The following is an 18,217-nucleotide window of genomic DNA, read 5'->3' as shown; positions in this document are numbered from 1 at the left end:
AGGTTTTGTTTAAAGAAAGAGATCTGTAGTAGCAAATAACACTGAAAGAGTTTCAGTAATTGACCCAATAGTAATAGTTAACATTTACTGAGCCCATTTTTTTGTACCAGGCTCTTTGCTGAGAGTAGGTATTATCCTCATATTACAGAGGGCGAGACATAGGTTAAACATGTTCAGTGTCATACAGCTAGAGAATGTCAGATCCAGCATTTTAATTCAAGCAGCTAACTATAAAGCTGACTTTTTTGTTAGGAAATAAGTTTCGACTTGAGGATATCTTTTTTAATACAGTTGGGTAGAATTTTTTTTGATGTCAGCTTTTTTTTTTTAATGTACAAAACATAGTTTTTATGTTTAATGGATGACTACTTTATTTATACTAAGTCATAGATTTGTATCTCTGAGGGGTGTGAAAATTTCTAAGTACACTACTTATGTAGACTTGTTTTAATAGAACATGATTCATTGGAAGCTTGAATGTAGAAAGCATCCCATGTTGTTCTAGGCTTTAAGAAAACTGGATATATAAAATTCAAACACAAATTAGACATTTATTTGTGCACAAAAGTGTTCTCAAGGTTCATTTTATGAGAAATGAAAAGTCATTTCCTATAAAACTTTTGTTTTGCACATTTCTTAGTAACATAACTTGTAAAAGAAGAAATGCTTCGCATGATTACAGCACATATTCCAGAATGGCATTCCCATTTTATAATTAAATTCATCCCTCTTCCCTTTTCTTTGTAGTTTTGTGTATGTGTGTGTGTGTGTATTTTTTTTTTTTTCCAATGACAGTGTGTTCCTTTCCCCTGTGTTTTTGCAACTGTTTGGGGCAATATCCTTCAGTTCATTGTATTAACATAGAATATTTTGTGATGCTTTAAGATACTATAAATATTGAAAATCCCTGAGCAGAGGAAATACAAAAATTCTGATTAAATAAGCAGGATATATGTGTAAGTAACTGGGAGGATCTTGCTAATGTGGAATAATGAAATCATGAACAATCTTTTCTACTTTTACTTTTTCTTAACATCTAAGTTTTGAATAGGTAATACATTCATGTAATCCAAAAGGTATGAAAGGACGCATAGTAATGTTTCCTTCCCATCCATTTTCTACAGCTACCCATTCTCTTGCCCACAGACAACAACCTTTGTTAATAGTTTGTCTTTCAGAGATGTTTCATGTACATGTACAAACAAATACAAATATATTTTTTTCTTTCTAACACCAACAGTAGTGTGTTACATACACTATTGTGTTCCCTGCTTTTTTACCCTTAATATATATTTTCAAGATCTTTCCATATCACTGTATATCAAGAGCTTCCTCATTTGTTTTCAGCCATATCATATTTGACTGTATGAATGAAACAAATCTACTTAGCCAATCCTCTACTAATAAGTCTTTTCCAGTTGTTTGCAGTCTTTTGCTGTTATAAACAGTTCTGTGATAAATAACTTTGTGTGTACATCATTTCATGAATGTGTGCCATTTATCTAGAGAAGAAATTTGTAGAAGTGCAGTTCCTAGGTTAAGGGGTTATGTGTATTTGTCATTGCCAAATTACCCTCCTTAGGAGTTGTGCTAATGTTCTTTTCTACCAGCATTGCATCAAGGTTCTGGTTTTCCCACACCCTCATCAATAGCCCATTTACTTTCTAAATACTTTTTTTTTTTACCCTAGTACACTTACATACTTTGAGAACGTTGTTACCACAAGAAATAATTTCATAAATGTGGAGAATTTTGCTTTGGCATCGTGCCAATGCAGAACAAGATTCTAATAAATCTTTTCATCTTAAAAAATGCATATTCCTGTTTTAGGTCTCTAAGATCATGATAAAGTTTAGTTGTTTTTCAGAGAAAACCAAAAAACTCACTATTCTAGATGTAAGGGCTTATTTTAAGTTTATTTCAAGTGCTCTATGTTAAAGTATGTCATAACCAGAAAAAGTTAAGAATCTTGAATTAAAGTTTTAACTGAATTTTAAAAAATATAAACATAAAATTCTTAGTTGCTTAATTATCAGCATCATAAGGAGGAAAAATAAAATGATGAAAAGTTAAATGTTACCAGACTTCATTTGTATTAATAATTTGTTGAATAGTAAAACCCGAATGCTTTCAATATGTCTTTAAGCCTGGAAGAAAGTAGGCTCCTTTGAAATTAAATTTCAGCAATGTAGTTGAGTGGTAAATTTAAACAATTCACAATGCTGACTTTCAGTGCTTCTGAAAGCAGGAAGCGTATTACTGACATGCAGAAATATTCCAGCCCAAAGAACATCCCTACTGCCATATGTGGTAAGAATTTGTCACTAACTCACAAACCACTTCTGTAATGCAGTGAATAAGCAGAATTGGTCTTTGTTGGACATTTCCAGTTCAATATGAAAGAACTTTGTTTTGCAGTGTCTTGTAAGTAATTATTAGCTTATATCTTGGAAGGAGCCTGGCACATCATGGGTGCTCAAGGTTTATTGAGAAAAGGCATAAAGAAACTTGTACATAATCTTTTAGGCATGATTTTAAAATTTGGTTTTTGAGACCCTGAGTTAAATATTCTGACTTATTAATGTTTTCTTTAAATAAAATTACTTCTATCCTAATGTCCCCTTTCTTTCACTGCTATTTGGAATATTAATCTTATGCTTGCACTTATGCTAAAAAAGAAATTATCCTTAGAGTCAGTGATTAGGGGGTAGGGAGATATTGTGAACTTAGAAAAACAGGAAAATGAGTTGTGAGAAATTGGGATCAGCAAAATTCAATAAAGAGCTATTTATCATTAAATTTTTCATTAAAATTTTAAAATATTAATGTTTTTCTAAACTTGAATTTTCTTTTCTTTTCTTTTTTTTTTTTTTTTTTTTGTATTTTAAGCGATTAAGAAGATTGTCTACCAAATATAGAACAGAAAAGATTTATCCCACAGTCACTGGAGAAAAAGAAGAAAATGTTAAAAAGAACAGATACAAGGACATACTGCCATGTAAGTTTGAAATACCCTTAATGGAACAAATGGAAATGCTAATTAGCAGTTTTATAGCATAGACTTCCTAATGAGTTTGTTAAGGAGGTAGTCATTTAATCTCTCTTTCAAGGTACACTACAAGATAATAATTTCTGATTGTGCTTGCTTTTCCTTTTGTTGCTCTAGTTGGTTTTATTGTTTAATTTTTTTTCTTTAAGCATCACAGTTACCTTGATGCTAACTTACTTTTAAATACTGAAAAATCCAAGTAAAAATACCTTTTGTGGACTCTGTTCAAAGAAGTTATTTTGTTAAAATAATACAGATAGATAATTCAATAAATATAATTGAATATATTTTGTAAAATATTAACTCATTTATTGTCTATTCACAATAAGAACCCTAATTGATTAATTATGCATTAAAATGAACCATAAGATGATTCATGCCTGTGTGTCTGCTGTCCTCAGCAGTCTAAATATGTATCTCTGATGGCATGCCTTAGACTGATAGCGTTATGTTCTAATAATAATAATATAATTATATTCTTACATATAAGACATAGAGAAATAGAGAGGTTAAATACCTTGTCACTTAGCTAATAGGGTGGATGAGAATTTAAACCTAGGCAGTTTTTGTATCCAGAGCATTAGTTCTCAACTAGGGTGATCTTGCTCCTGAAGGGACATTTAGCGATGTGTGGAGATGTTTTGGTTGTCACAGTCAGGATGTGGGGTGTGCAGGCTGCTACTGGCATCTAGAAGGTGGAGACCAGGGATGCTACCGCATCCTCTGATATGGGACTACCGCCTCCCAAAGCAAAGAATTATCCAAGGTCATAATATCAATAGTGCTGAGGTTGAGAAATCTTGCCCTAGAGCCTGAGCTCTTAATCACTGTGCTATAGGCAGAGTAGCAGTGCCTTTTTCCCTTTAAGTTATTTAAGATTTAATAAGTCAGTTTCCAATAAATTTCTAGTTATTTTAATTTGGAAAATTGTACTGAAAGTAATAGTTTTTGAGATATGTTTACTTACTGTCGTAAGAATAATATGTTGCCAACTTCCTTTGAATATTTAGTATGTCCAGCGCTTGCAGATGTTCTATTTTTTAAAAACAGCTTTATTGAGGTATAATCTACATAGCATAAAATTTACTCATTTTAAGAAAAGGGAACCTTGTGTATTATTGGTGGGAATATAAATTGGTGCAGCCACTGTGGAAAACAGTATGGAGGTTTCTCGAACCTAAATATAGAACTGCTATATGACCCAGCAGTTCCACTCCTGGGTGTATATCCAAAAAAAAAACAAAAACACTAATTTGAAAAGATACATATACCCCAGTGTTCATAGGAGCATTATTTACAATTGCCAAGATATGGAAACAACCTTAAGTGTTCATCAACAGATTAATGGATAAAGAAGATATGGGGTGTGTGAATGTGTGTATACATATATACACATACACAATAGGATACTATTCAGCCTTAAAAAATAATGATATTTTGAAACAATATGGATGGACTTGGAGTGCATTATGCTAAGTAAGTCAAACAAAGACAAATCTGAATGTATTCGTATAATATCACTTATATGTGGAATCTAAAAAATGCAATAAACCAGTGAATATAATAAAAAAGAGGCAGACTTACAGGTGCAAGGAACAAACTACTGGTTACCAGTTTTGGGGGGCAAGATAGGGGTGGGGGAAGTGGGAGCCACAAACTATTGGGTGTAAGATAGCCTTAAGGATGTATTATACAACATAGGGAGTATAGCCAATATTTTGTAATAACTGTAAATGAAAAGTAATCTTTAAAATTGTATTAAATTTTTTTAATTTTTAAAAAGAAAAAACTTACCCATTTTAAGTGTACAATTCAGTGATTTTTAAGTAAGTTTGTAGAATTATATAATCATCAACACAATACAGTTTTAGAATATTTACATCACACTGAAAAGATAGTTTATAATCTTCAGTCCTGGGCAACCACTAATCTGCTTTCTGTCTCTAGATTTTCCTTTTTAGGAAATTTCATGTAAATATAATCGTATAACATGTAGTCTTTTGTGCCTGCCTTTTTGCACTTAACATGTTTCTGAGATTCATCCGTGTTATACATCAGTAATTCATTCCTTTTTGTTGTTCAGTAATATTCCATTGTGTGAATTATGCTGCTATAAACATTTCCGTACAAATCTTTGTATGGACATAAGATTTCATTTCTCTTAGATCTTTATTTTCTGGGTCTGTGGAAGCTTCTGTTTAACTTTTTAAGGGACCACTAGACTGTTTTTCAAAGTATCTGTGTAACATTTTACTTTCCCACCAGCAGCGTATGAGGGTTGAAATTTCTCCACATCCTTACCAACACCTGTTATTGACAGTCTTTTTTATTATGATTATTCTAGCGGGTGTATCTAGAGGTATCTCCTTGTGGTTCTAATTTGCATTTCCCTAATGACTAATGATGTTGAACATCTTTTCCTGTTCTGTTAGTCACTTGTATGTCTTCTTTGGTGAAAAATCTTTTCAAATCATTTGTAGTTTTTTAAAATTGATTTTTTTATCCTATTGAGTTGTAAACGTTTTTTATATATCTGAGATACAAGTCTTTTTTTGAGATCTTATGATGCACATTTTTTCCCCAGTTTGTGGTTTATCTTTTCATTTTCTTAATGGTATCTTTTAAAGTTGTGCAAGCTTTTAATTTTGAAGAAGTCTAGTTTATCAGTTTTATGGATCATGCTTTTGATGTTTAGTCCAAGAACCCTTTGCCTAATCCAAGCTTACAAAGATTTTCTCCTATGTTTTCTCATTTTAGTCCTAGAAGTTTTATAGTTTTAGTTCCTACATTTAAGTCTATAATCCATTTTGAGTTAATTTTTACCACGGTGTGAGGTTAGGGTCTAAAATAATTTTTGTGTGTATAGCATTGTTCAAGCATCAATTTTTGAAAAGATTATCCTTTCTCCATTGAATTGCCTTGATACCTTTGTTTGAAATCATTTGACCATAAATGTAAGGGTTTATTTCTGGACTCTTAATTCTATTTCATTGACTTATTATTAAGCCAATATCAAACTGTCATGATTACTGTAGCTTTATAGTAAGTTTTAAAAGTAAGAAGTATTAAGTCTTCTAATTGTGTTCTTATTTTTAAAAATTGATTTGGTTCTTTTGAGTCCTTTGCATTTCCATATCAATTATAGGATCAGCTTGTCAGTTTCTGCAAAACTTCTACTGGAATTTTGATAAGAATTGTGTTGGATCTTTGGATCAATTTAGGGAGAATTGCCATCTTAAACCATATTGACTCTTCCAACCTATGAACATGGAGCGTCTCCCTACATTTATTTGGATCTTCTTTAATTTCACTCAGCAGTGTTTTATGGTTTTCAGTATACAAGTCTTGTATTTCTTCTTTAAAAAAAATTCTTTATGCTATTGTGAATAGAATTATTTTAATTTTATTTTCAAGTTCTTTATTACTAGTATATAGAAACACAATTTATATTTGCATATAGATTTTTTTAATCCACTGAAATTCCTAAACTTGTTTATTTTAGTATTTAGTATTTGTGTGTGTATGTGTAGCCTTTAGGATTTTTTACGTATCAGAATCTTGTTATTTGCAAATAATGATAGTTTTACTACTTCCCTTTCAATCTAAATGTCTATTTTGCCTTATTGCACTTGGCTAGAACCTTTAGTATAATGTTGCAGTGGCAAGAGCAGACATCCTTGCTTTTGATCCATAAAAAGTGGTTTCATCACTGTTCAAAGATCACTTAGGTTTTTCTCAAGCTATCTTGCAGATTTTGCTAGAACAGTGAGGACAATCCCAGAATTAAGAAATTCCTAGATACTCCATGTTAAGGATGAACTGGCTTTTTTTTCTGTTGAGGGGCTAAAACTGGGTTGGCTAGCCTTTAGAAGCGATGGAACAGGGTACTCTGCCTATTCCAATATTAATTATGGGATCCTTTTATTTCTCAGACCTAGGATTTAGACAATAGTTGTCTTTCCTGGAGGTGACAATGTTTATATATATTCTTGTTGTTGCAATAGATTGTTGATGTTTGTTCAAGAAAAAAAAAGTTGCTGCTTTAACCTGAGCCTCTTCTAATGAATATTGATTTTATCTACTTGGAGTTGGACTCGTGGGAGATTGTAGCGGCAGTCAGCAAAATCATGGAGAGGAATGTTTGTTTTCATTTCTTTAATATTCTTTAAATTATTTCTGTTCATGTTATGCTTAATAGGAGCACCAATGAAGGATATTAAAATTTGCATGACTTGTTATATATGCAGCATAATACTGATTTTTAAATGCTCAATAATGTACTATCATTATATAGTATAGAGCAGTGACTACAAAATTTGCCTGTGGTTTAGAGTTTTTTAAAAATGAGCCATTGCTATGCCCTATCTTGAATTTACCGAATCAAACTTAACTGCAGAATATTGGACTCAGAATTCTTGCATTTTAATTTGCTTCCTCCCGGCCCTCAGCTGCTGTATAATTAGCAATAGATGAAATAAGATTGGCAAAATGTGATGATTATTGAACTTGAGTAATGGATATATGGGGATTCATTAAACTATTTATATTTTTGTGTATGCATAAAATTTTCCATCACAGAAAATTGAAAAAAAAAAAACTTCCCAGCTTGCATATAGCAGCCTGGCACCGGGCTAGACTATTATTTGGGAGCCACAGTTCTCATGTGGATTCAGAATCCCCAGAAATGTTTACTAAGGATCCAATGGTAAACCAACTATTGTACGAAGTCTCTGCCTTTGAGTTACTTTGAATATAGGCTGATATGCCACATGAATTAGGGTAATTAACGGGGACCCCTCATTACTGGCAAACGTGGTGAGAGGAAGCTTCATATAGTTTCTTAACTATCATTATCCTAATTACTGAATTATTCTATTCTCGTCCATCCAAAGCATAGCATTTTTTAATATGTATATCCCTTATCCCAAATGGCTTAAAAAAAAAAAAGACATGAAGGATGGAGTGAAATAAGAAACAGCATTAATAAACATGTAAGCATTCTCTTTCCTGGAAACGTGGTAAGGAAATAAATAATTTTAATTGTAAGCTAGTATGTCTTTGTTATATATCTTCCTACGAATTTTCAAAGAAGATTTCACCAAAAATAAATAAATAAAATCAGCAGAACTGGGCCTTAGTACTAATGTATAAAAATCGGGTCATTGGCAAATGAATTACTTATTCATTAGTTGTCCTTTTAAAGAGTTTGCTAAGAAGTTTATTAGTATCTGTTACCATTTGTGTATGTCTTTTTGAATTTTAATTGCTTTTAGTAGACATTATCCTTGGATTAGAAAGGACCAAAATATGATACTGACATGTTACATGTTTATGGCCCTGTTTAATCTAGACACCATGAATATTAGATAATCCTACTACTTAAGATTTTGTAGGCTCAAAGTATACCCCCCACAAAATATTTATTAACTACAAAGAGAAAGATAGTAACTTTGCAGTGGAGACACCAGCTGACAACTCATTAACCAAGGGACCAAGGTTAACCTCACAAGTAATATGGCATATTCACATCATGAACTCATTGGTTTGTCTTCTGAGAAGGACATATCGTTGTTCTCAGGTGTTCGTGGCAAAATGCATAACCTCATTCCAATTACAAGAAAAAAATCAGTCAGAGGAACTTTTATATATTGGAAGAGACTTAGGAGAAATAGTAACCAAGTATAATGTGGCATTCTGGAAAGGAAAAAAAATTTTTTTTAAACTGGTAAAATTTGTATACAGTCTGTTTAATTCATAGCATTATAACAATGTTAGTTTTCTTGTGTTGATAATTGAGTTATGGTTATGTAAGATGTTAACATTAAGGGAAGCTGAGTGAAGGATGTATGAGAATTCTCTATACTATTTTTTCAATTTTTCCATAAATCTAAAATTAGTTTTAAATGAATAGTTTTTAAAAAACCTCTTTGCACTTACCTGTGACCAAGGGCTGATTTTTCTCTTTGCATAGATTTTATTAAATCAGGAGAAAAACACGGACATGTGGAAATGATGTTCAAAGGATATAAACAAGTGGTTTTGGTAAAAGAAATTAACTATATATGAAAAGATGCAACCATTTGCATAATTCAAAAATGCAAGTCTGATTTTTTTATTTTTTAGATTGTCAGCTATTAAAAAGTATGATTAACAGCCAGTTACTTTTACTATTAACAGTTGCATTGTAAAAATTGGTATATACTCTTTACAAAGCAAGTAGCAATTCCTCTGTTAGGAACTTTCTAGTAATGCTGGTTAACAGATATAAGTACTGCAGTGTTCAAGTAGTATGTCTAGCAGGAAAAAATGGCCCATCAATAGTGTATCTAGTTAAATAAATAATGAAACATTCATATAATAGATTCCATGTAACATTAAAAAAAGTAAGATGATCTATTTTTGCTCTGGGAAGAGTTCCAGGATATATAACTAACTGAAAAGTAATAAGGTACAGATCACCATGTATACTATGATTGTATTTCTGTACTTTTTCAAAGTACATAGGTATATTCATGAAAATTACTTTTGGAAGGAAAAAAGAACTTTAATACTGTCTTTATTGGGAGAGAGAGAGCCCTGGTGTTCAAGGACAGGGGATGATTGCTTTTCATTTTATATTTCTTTAAGATCTAATTAAAAAAATCATATTTGTATTATTTTTATTTTAAAAATAAAACTACATAATTTTATAAAATTAATAAAATTTATGCTTTAGGACTTTCTTATAAAGATTTTTTTTAACATACTGGACATTACCTAATAATAAATATTATTGGCCAAGTGCAAGTATTGAGCACTTTTTACACATTATGTAAACTCATTTGTCATAGTTTACTTAATTTTTATAATATCTTGTGAAATATGAAAGTTAGATTTCCTAATAAGAACTTTGGCAAATGAGCTTGTGTATCAGTGGTTAGAGTTCACTACCTGCTTTGCTTGTTAAAAACTGCAGAGACATAAACCCCAGACTTTTGTATAGTAAATCAAGGATAATGCCCAGGAATTTGTACTTTAAAAGAGCTCCTGAGAGTATTCTGATTCCAGCTTTAAAACACAGCTTTATAATCATTAGACTTACTTCCTGTCAATATGATTTTAGAGATTACCCTGTTGGTATCTGGAGTCAATTTTCATTAATTGTTTTTTCAAGTAAATACTTTTAGTTATTTATTTAATCTTAGTTACGGTTCACTAGAAAAAAACTGTCTGCCAACAGGACATAACTTATGAAATCCTTTTTTTCCTCTTATAGTTGACCACAGCCGAGTTAAGTTGACTTTAAAGACTCCTTCTCAAGATTCAGACTATATCAATGCAAATTTTATTAAGGTATGTATTAACTTTAAATAGTGTTTCTTTGTCATAATTAATGTCTTCCTACATATTAGTTTTATTAAGAAAACTTTAAAGTGCCTAACATGATACCAACAGCAAAAGAAGTTAAAATAAAATCACAGCCACAACATATTGTGACATTTTCTATTTTTGTTTCTTCTTTCACATTGAAGTCTAACAAACACTTTATAGGTTGCTTAATCTTCTCTTTTCTCCCTTTGAGTTTGTGTATACAAAAGCACATGGTCATTCCTGTTGTTGAACTATATAGGTTGTTAACAATTTTTCTTGATGATAATATTGCAGTGAATGTTGCTATTCTTATTGAGTAATTTCTTAGAATAAATTACCAGGGCCATAATTACTTAATAATACTGATTTTAAATTTTAGAATATAAACTTAGTTTAAAAACTTTTGGCAACTGTCCCTGCATTTCAAGTGACAGCCGAAATGCAAGATTAAATATAGTCTTTATAGATAACCTTTTTTGAATACTCTCTGATCAAAAGCAGTCAAGTTTTTACAGTTATCAATAGACAGATTTAAACTGCTACTTGAGTAAATAAAAGACTGTTTTGTTCCATTAGTTATTTTGTGTGAATCTTTCTAATTATATGACAGTATAATTTCAGTTATATTATATATGGTATTTATACATATTTTAATAAAGTATTTTATTAAGAAAATTATTATGGTGGTAAAAATTATGTGGTAAAATTAATACTATGTCAACATTGAACAGTCATGGTTTCAAATAAAAACTTTTTCCAAAAAAGTCAGTTTTACAACAGTTACGGCAAAACCCAAAACTAATAGGTTAAACAAAAACTAATACATAGGTAGCTCGTTCTTTCAGATATAATTAATGCTTATGCTCTTTTATGAGGACATTTGTTGAAAGTTCTGGTTTTTAATTGCACTTAATAACACTGACTGTATGATTCAATTGTGTGCTGAATTAGTATTTTAGTATTTTAGGACACTATCTTGTTTGGTATATTCTTGGGTTTACCATTGGAAATGTATATAGTAGGTGCTTTATAAACTTTTAAGTTGAGTAAATAAAGGCAACTATAGAAGAATCTAGCTAAGAGAGAACTGTTAGCTAGTTTTAGTATTATTTTTTAGAATCAACACATACTTTTAACTTTCTACTAGTGCTAGCTTTGTTGATGGGATATTAGGGGTTTTGTTTTTAATTTCTAGGTAAATAGTAATTTTAAAATTAGCATAAGGAGGTTTAATTATGAATTCTGTGTACCATGTCTAATAAATACACGAAAGTAATAACGTTTCACCAAAAGCTGAAGTGAAATGAATATGTTGTTATGCTTTTATGTACAATGAAAGAAGAGTTATTTGGAAATTGTTTAGATGAAAACAGCACTATTACTAATAAAATTTGAAACCTTAAAATTTAGTTAAGGAAACATTTTTGGTAATCATAATAAATATGAAATTTGCTCTTAATCATTTTAGGGTGTTTATGGGCCAAAAGCATATGTGGCAACCCAAGGACCTTTAGCAAATACAGTAATAGATTTTTGGAGGATGATATGGGAGTACAATGTTGTAGTAAGTATTACATGTAATAACATGACTTTTTAGCCATAATGATATTTTGATTATAACTAATGTTTACTAAAAAGACAGAAACTGATGTCTAATTAAATTTTGACAAACTTGTTGAAATATTTTAAGAATAGGGTGTGATAATACTTTACATCTTATCCCAAGTCAGTAATTAATAAGACAATTACCAAATAAGACAGATTAGTAGATGGACAGAGGGATAGCTATGTGATAAAACAAGTACTGTGAGATGTTGATGGCAAAGTAGAGATGGTGGCTATACAGTGTTTACTGTAAAATTATTTTAACTTTGCTGTATGTTTGAAACATTACATTGTAAAATGTTGGGATGGTGAAGCACATGTAATGACTTCTATGTTTAAAGACAGTTAAATGCATTCAATCTTTAGATAATTTTGTTAAATGTATATAAAATATTTAATAGTGCTATATTATTGGTTAAATATCCTAAATGTATTATTTTAATACAATTTCAAAAGACAGAAGTAAATCTGTAAGAGTCATTAAATTTAATTCAAGCAAATATATCATGGTATTTGAGGCCAACTTAATTTGTTGCTAATAGTTAGCCCTGAAGGTGTGATTTTGATCATTTCTTTAACTCATACTTTTAATATTAAACCTACCTTTTTTGGACGGGCCAGATATACTTTTGCTCAGAATAAAAAAATAATTCTGAAATGTATATTTTATTGAAAAAGTAAAATTGTGTTTAACTGATATATTCTGCCAACCCCACTTCTTTTTAGATCATTGTAATGGCCTGTCGTGAATTTGAGATGGGAAGGGTATGTACACCTAGTAACACTTAAAATAATTGTGCAGTATTCTTTTTATCACTTCATTTCTAAAGATATATATTTCTAGTCTTTTGTTATATTCTGATCCCATGTTGTTAAAATAGTTACTTTTCCTTTTTTGTGTTCTGCTATTGCTTTTATTTCATCAAAAGGAACAAAGTAATCCCTAAGCACAGAAACTGTCCTTTTATATTTTATAAGTACATTTTATGATATACTTAAAATAATAGATTTTGTACTGTTCCTTAGTATTCTTCAAATATTTAATGGTGTTATAAGTAGAATACTATTTATGGACTGAATAAGATTGAGCAATTAAAATGAATTAAACAATTCTGATTAATTATCATCAGTTTATAGCTTGAATATTTTAATTTCTCTGTCTGCAAATACCACTACCTTTTTATAATGCTATCTCCAAAGTAAAGAGAAGAAAATTCCTTAATCTGAAATTTTTAACATTAGTTAAAAATTCTATACAAGTGAAATTCATTTCAAAAGTATTGTCATCTCTTGCAGCATCAATTCCTAAGTCTTCATTTTTGGAGATGATAATGCATTTACAGAGAATAAGTATTAAATAAAACTTAATTGCGGTCTTCTATAAATGTGACAAACTATGTGATGATTTGTCGAAGTTTCATTATACAAGTGTGATTCATTAGTTAAAGTGAGAATCATTTTGAAGCTGTAAAATTCTTGTTAAAATTTTCAGAAAAGGATATGTTGCATAAAGCAAGATAGTACATCTTTCAGTTATATGAGATGTTATGATGTGTAAATCATTTGAAGATCCTATTTTTACTAGTAATTTTTGTCATTTTCACATCACTTACTTATAGTGGAGGTATTACTAATATTAGACATAAAATAAACAATCTAAGATTAGAAAATATACAGACTGAGAAATTAAGTGATTATCTGTTTAAGTATTTTCACTATGTATTTCAGTACTGTTATTATTAGTCAATTGTATTAGGAAATTTAAATTTCACCTTCCTAAGTTTGTTAGTTACTTCTGAGGTTTAGGATTTGTTTCTCTTTGCATTCTATTAATAGCTCACACTGTAACATCAGTAATAATGCTTGATGAAAAATTAAGTTATATTGAGTGTAAAATTTTTTGAGGCTAAAGATTTTTTGATTCATAGTATTTTGTTAGTAGTAAGTTGCCAGTAGGGCTATGAATTTATTTGATAATCCTGACTCAGATCTTGACTTATAATGTGACCTAATGTAAAGAGCACAAGTAATGAAATCAAATAAACCTACACTTTACTAGCATTTTGACCATGGTGCAGTGAACTTACGTTCTGAACTTCAGCTTCCTCATCTCTAAGACAAATGATAAATTATTATAGATTATGCATGTATGATGTTTAACACATAACTTTTGGTATCAATTGTAATTAGTTCACACCTGAAATTTAAGTACTAATATAATCCTATGCAGTTACTGCTTATCTGATTGAGGAGCTTGTTAGTCAACAAGCTTTACTTCTTACTAAATTAATCTCCTTATAAACTTGTCTTCTGTTTCAAGATGTTAAAACTTTACTAGGTAGAAGACAAAGGAAAAAGCCCTTCAAAAGAATTAAATTATTTTTATCATTTTTTATAACTTCTACTGGGAAATGAGGTTTGTGGCTTTAAGCCTTCTAAAGTATTGGTAGCACATACTTTAAGCTAAAGCAGTTCTACTTTGTTGCTCTGAGAGCAGTATTGTCAATTAATTCTAGCCTATAGGTAATAATTCCATTATAGCACAGATTTTACAATTAATGAAAATTCAGCCACGTATTACAGAGATTGTCATTTTACAAACATTATAACTTGCCTGGCAACCATAAAAACTAAATGGACCTCGTTGTGTGAGGCACTTTTTTTTTAAGCAATTTTTCTTTTTTAGAGGAGGATCTTAGGAGTCTATTGTGTAGACCAAGCAGGTTAGCAATGAGCTTATATGCTTATGTTAATAAGGTCCTTCTGACTAATCTTGGAGAGGACACAGTAGCTCACCATTAAAAAGAGTTGGATAGATACAACATTGTAAACTGACTGTAACTCAATTAAAAAAATGAAAGTTAAAATTAAAAAGAGTTGGGATAAGTCTGAGTGCTCCTAGCTCCTTGCCTACTCTTGACAGTTTTTCTGTTTTCTGGGAAGGAACAACAAGCTGAATACAAACTATTTGTAAAAGTTCAAATAAAACAAATTATAAATTATTCACTATCTTATTTTTTTTTTTGGTAACAGAAAAAATGTGAGCGCTATTGGCCTTTGTATGGAGAAGATCCTATAACATTTGCACCATTTAAAATTTCTTGTGTAAGTACCTATTTTGATATACATTATTTAATCAGAAAACGGGCATATTAGACTGATGAATAATTAAATTTTAATATGGTGTGAACCTGGTTTTATATAAGCCAAGCACTCAATGTCTCATGTAAATCTACACTTAATTACAGTAAACAGGCATTAATAATAATGTTTGCTTTTAAATTAAGAAGCTTTGAGAATGATTTTTCATAAACATATAATTTCCTTGTACCTTATGTTAATTCTGTTAGTCATTGTGTATAAGTTGATCATAAGTGTTACGTATATAAGAATAAACAAATAACTGCTTTGAATGATCTATTTGAAAAGTGATATGAAATAATAGCTTCAAATTCAATAAATGGGAAAGACCATGACTGAAGTATAGTTTATCATGTTAATCTTTCAATCTATGTTATTCTCTCCAGAATTGTTATAATTAGATACAAAGATGGGCTTGAGAACTTCCATCCTAAAAGTAGGGATTGATCCTTTTTGGCAAAAAATTTGATACGAAACTTAAAATATATACCTATTTGATAAGCCATTGAAATGAATTAAATTCAAGTTCTAAAACTAACGCAGCACAAATCTGAGAAAATGAATTTAAAAAAACAAACAATGAAGGAAAAACAAGAGGAAGTAAAATGTAAGTGAACTTTAGAATAGAACCAGCAATTTGCTTTGGGCTATACATAATGGTGTCTTTACTGAGCTCAAAAGACCATGATTAAGCGTATGTGAAAATTAAATAACTTCCCAGTCTGAGTCAGGGTTTTCCAGAGAAACAGAAACAATAGGATGTGTATATATAGAGAGAAAGAGAATTACCATGAAGAATTGGCTCACGTGATTATGGACGCTGGCAAGTCCAAAATCTGCAGGGGTGGGTGGGCAAGCTGGAGACCCAAGAGGAGCTGATGCTTCAGTTTCAGGCTGAAGACCAACAGCCTAGAGACCGAGAGAGCTGATACAGCAGTGCTGGTCTGAAGGTGGGCAGGCTGGAGACCCAGGCAAACTGATATTCAGCTCTAGTCCAAAGACAGGCTGCTGTAGAACCAAGAAGATCCAATGTTACAAATGAAAGCAGTCTCCTGGAGAACTCTCTTTTACTTGGAGGAGGCTGGTGGTTTTGTTCTATTCAGGGCCTGGTTGAATGAGAGCCAGTCACCTTATAGACAGAGCAGTCTGCTGTACTCAAAGTCTACTGATTTAAATGTTAATCTCACCGAAAAACTCCCTCACAAGAAACTAAGAATAATATATGACCAATTATCTGATCATACTGTGGCCCAGCCAACTTGACATATAAAATTAACCATTGCATTCCGCATCTCAGCATTGCTTGTTTTTGCCGTTGTTTTCCATGGTTAAATGAAATACAGTTTCTGTGATTTTACTCATCATTGGTGAATTGAAGAAATCTAATTGTATGACTTATTTGTACTTAGGACTTTTGAATTCCTCTGATGCATACCCCAAATTTACTGCTTTCTATGTTGTAAAAAGGACTCAAACTGTGTTACATAGTCTTTATAAATGCAATGTGATTTTTGTAATGTTAACTGTAACTCATAGTTAAACTGCCTGATTTAATATGCAGTTAGTGCTCTGAAGTTCTGGTTAGAATTAACTGTTCGTGGGTTAAATATTTAAAAAATTTTAAGTCTTAATGTATTTCATATTATTTGGAATGAATAAAAACCAATACATACTGTATTATACTTCCAGGGGAACACCTTCCCCCTCACCAATACAGAAACTATTCAACAATATTAAGTTCCTAGACAGTTCAGGAAACCTAGTTCTGTGCAGTGTGGTTGTGTAGACATTTATAAATTTAAATGTAATAAGATTACAGTACTGAATGTCACAATTCAAGCAGCAACATACAGTGCTTAATAGTCAACAAGACAACTTGAAATTTTTGAACAGTTGGGGATTAGGAATAATAAACAACTGACTATAATGAATAGAGAAAGTAAGAAATAGTTTATAATTTGGAAAAAGATGAATTGACTCTTTTGGGTTGGTTTTTCAATTGAATTACAAGCTAATAAAAGTCCTCTTGATAAGAGGTTTGATTTGATTAGTCACAGCTGGTTTGATTTGTCAATGTTGGGATAGATCTATACTGAAGAAGCAAAACTTTTCTTTCAGGATTTCTAAATGGAAAGTAATTTGTACGTCCTGTGGTTGTTTCGACGACTCAGGATTTGTTATCATAGATATAAACAAAAATCAAATTTATAAATAGGAGAAAGTGAAAATAACCATAGTAAGTGACTTGACTTGGCAGCCAGAGAATTTGAGACTGAGACAGGACAGTATCAGGAGCTCTCTTGGTTTGGGGATGAGGAGGAGGGTAAGGTATTGATGAAACGTGGGGGACTAACTAGCAGGAGCTTAGTAGCACTGCTGCTGCATGTAACCACTTAGACCAGATATAAACACCCTGTCCATGAGTCAGTCTAGCCCACTGCCTTTGAGTAAAGTTTTATTGGAGTACAGCTATACCCATTAATTTACATAATATTGAATTTTTTTATTACTAAAGCAGCATACCCTATTGCTCTTAACAATCACTGTCCTAGACTATCTGTAGTTTTAAATAAAAAGTCAAAAAGAATAGTTTGCTTAGTGACAAACTGATGTAATGGCTTCATTCTAATACACTGATAAAGGACAGTAAGAAACTTAAAGTGATTATGTTGTCATCAACCAGAATAATAATTTGAGATTTACTAAGTGCATCCTTTTCCTTCCTCAGGTGGCATCCAGTTAATTCAGAGTTGAGTGTTAGGTAGGGAAAATCAAGCTTTATGGAAAGATAAGATGGTTGAAGATGTTTATAAAGTACTAAGGAGTGACATTTTGTTTGTAGGTGTTATTTCTGTTACATGATTCTGCGGATGGTTGTTACTTTGCAAATATTTTATTGGATGATAGAGTCATCCAGATGATAATTTAAGTAATTAGTTAACAAACAATTCTCTGTGTGTGTGTGTGTGTGTGTTTGAAGAAAAAACCTCTAAATAAAACTTAGATAAACAAATCAATGACTTTTAGAATGATTGTTATAATTACCGGGCACACCTGGAATTTCAAAGGTTA

At 31.1% G+C, this 18,217-nt stretch overlaps 1 protein-coding gene across 2 annotated transcripts in view; it reads left to right on the top strand.

Annotated features, from left to right (window-relative positions):
- The window catches only part of PTPN12 (protein tyrosine phosphatase non-receptor type 12), a 79,025-nt gene that overhangs the window by 29,518 nt on the left and 31,290 nt on the right, over positions 1-18,217 (top strand). For both annotated transcript variants that reach the window (XM_064487652.1, XM_010984795.3), the window contains exons 2-6: positions 2,890-2,998; positions 10,305-10,381; positions 11,868-11,963; positions 12,731-12,769; positions 15,038-15,109. In XM_064487652.1, the coding sequence (XP_064343722.1) occupies positions 2,890-2,998; positions 10,305-10,381; positions 11,868-11,963; positions 12,731-12,769; positions 15,038-15,109 (393 nt within the window). The remainder of the gene's footprint in view (positions 1-2,889; positions 2,999-10,304; positions 10,382-11,867; positions 11,964-12,730; positions 12,770-15,037; positions 15,110-18,217) is intronic.

Source organism: Camelus dromedarius, chromosome 7 (genome assembly GCF_036321535.1).
Source record: "Camelus dromedarius isolate mCamDro1 chromosome 7, mCamDro1.pat, whole genome shotgun sequence".
In the NCBI taxonomy this organism is placed as follows: Eukaryota; Metazoa; Chordata; class Mammalia; order Artiodactyla; family Camelidae; genus Camelus; species Camelus dromedarius.
Note: the sequence above shows the minus strand (reverse complement) of the source record. Positions and strands in the feature narration are given on the sequence as shown.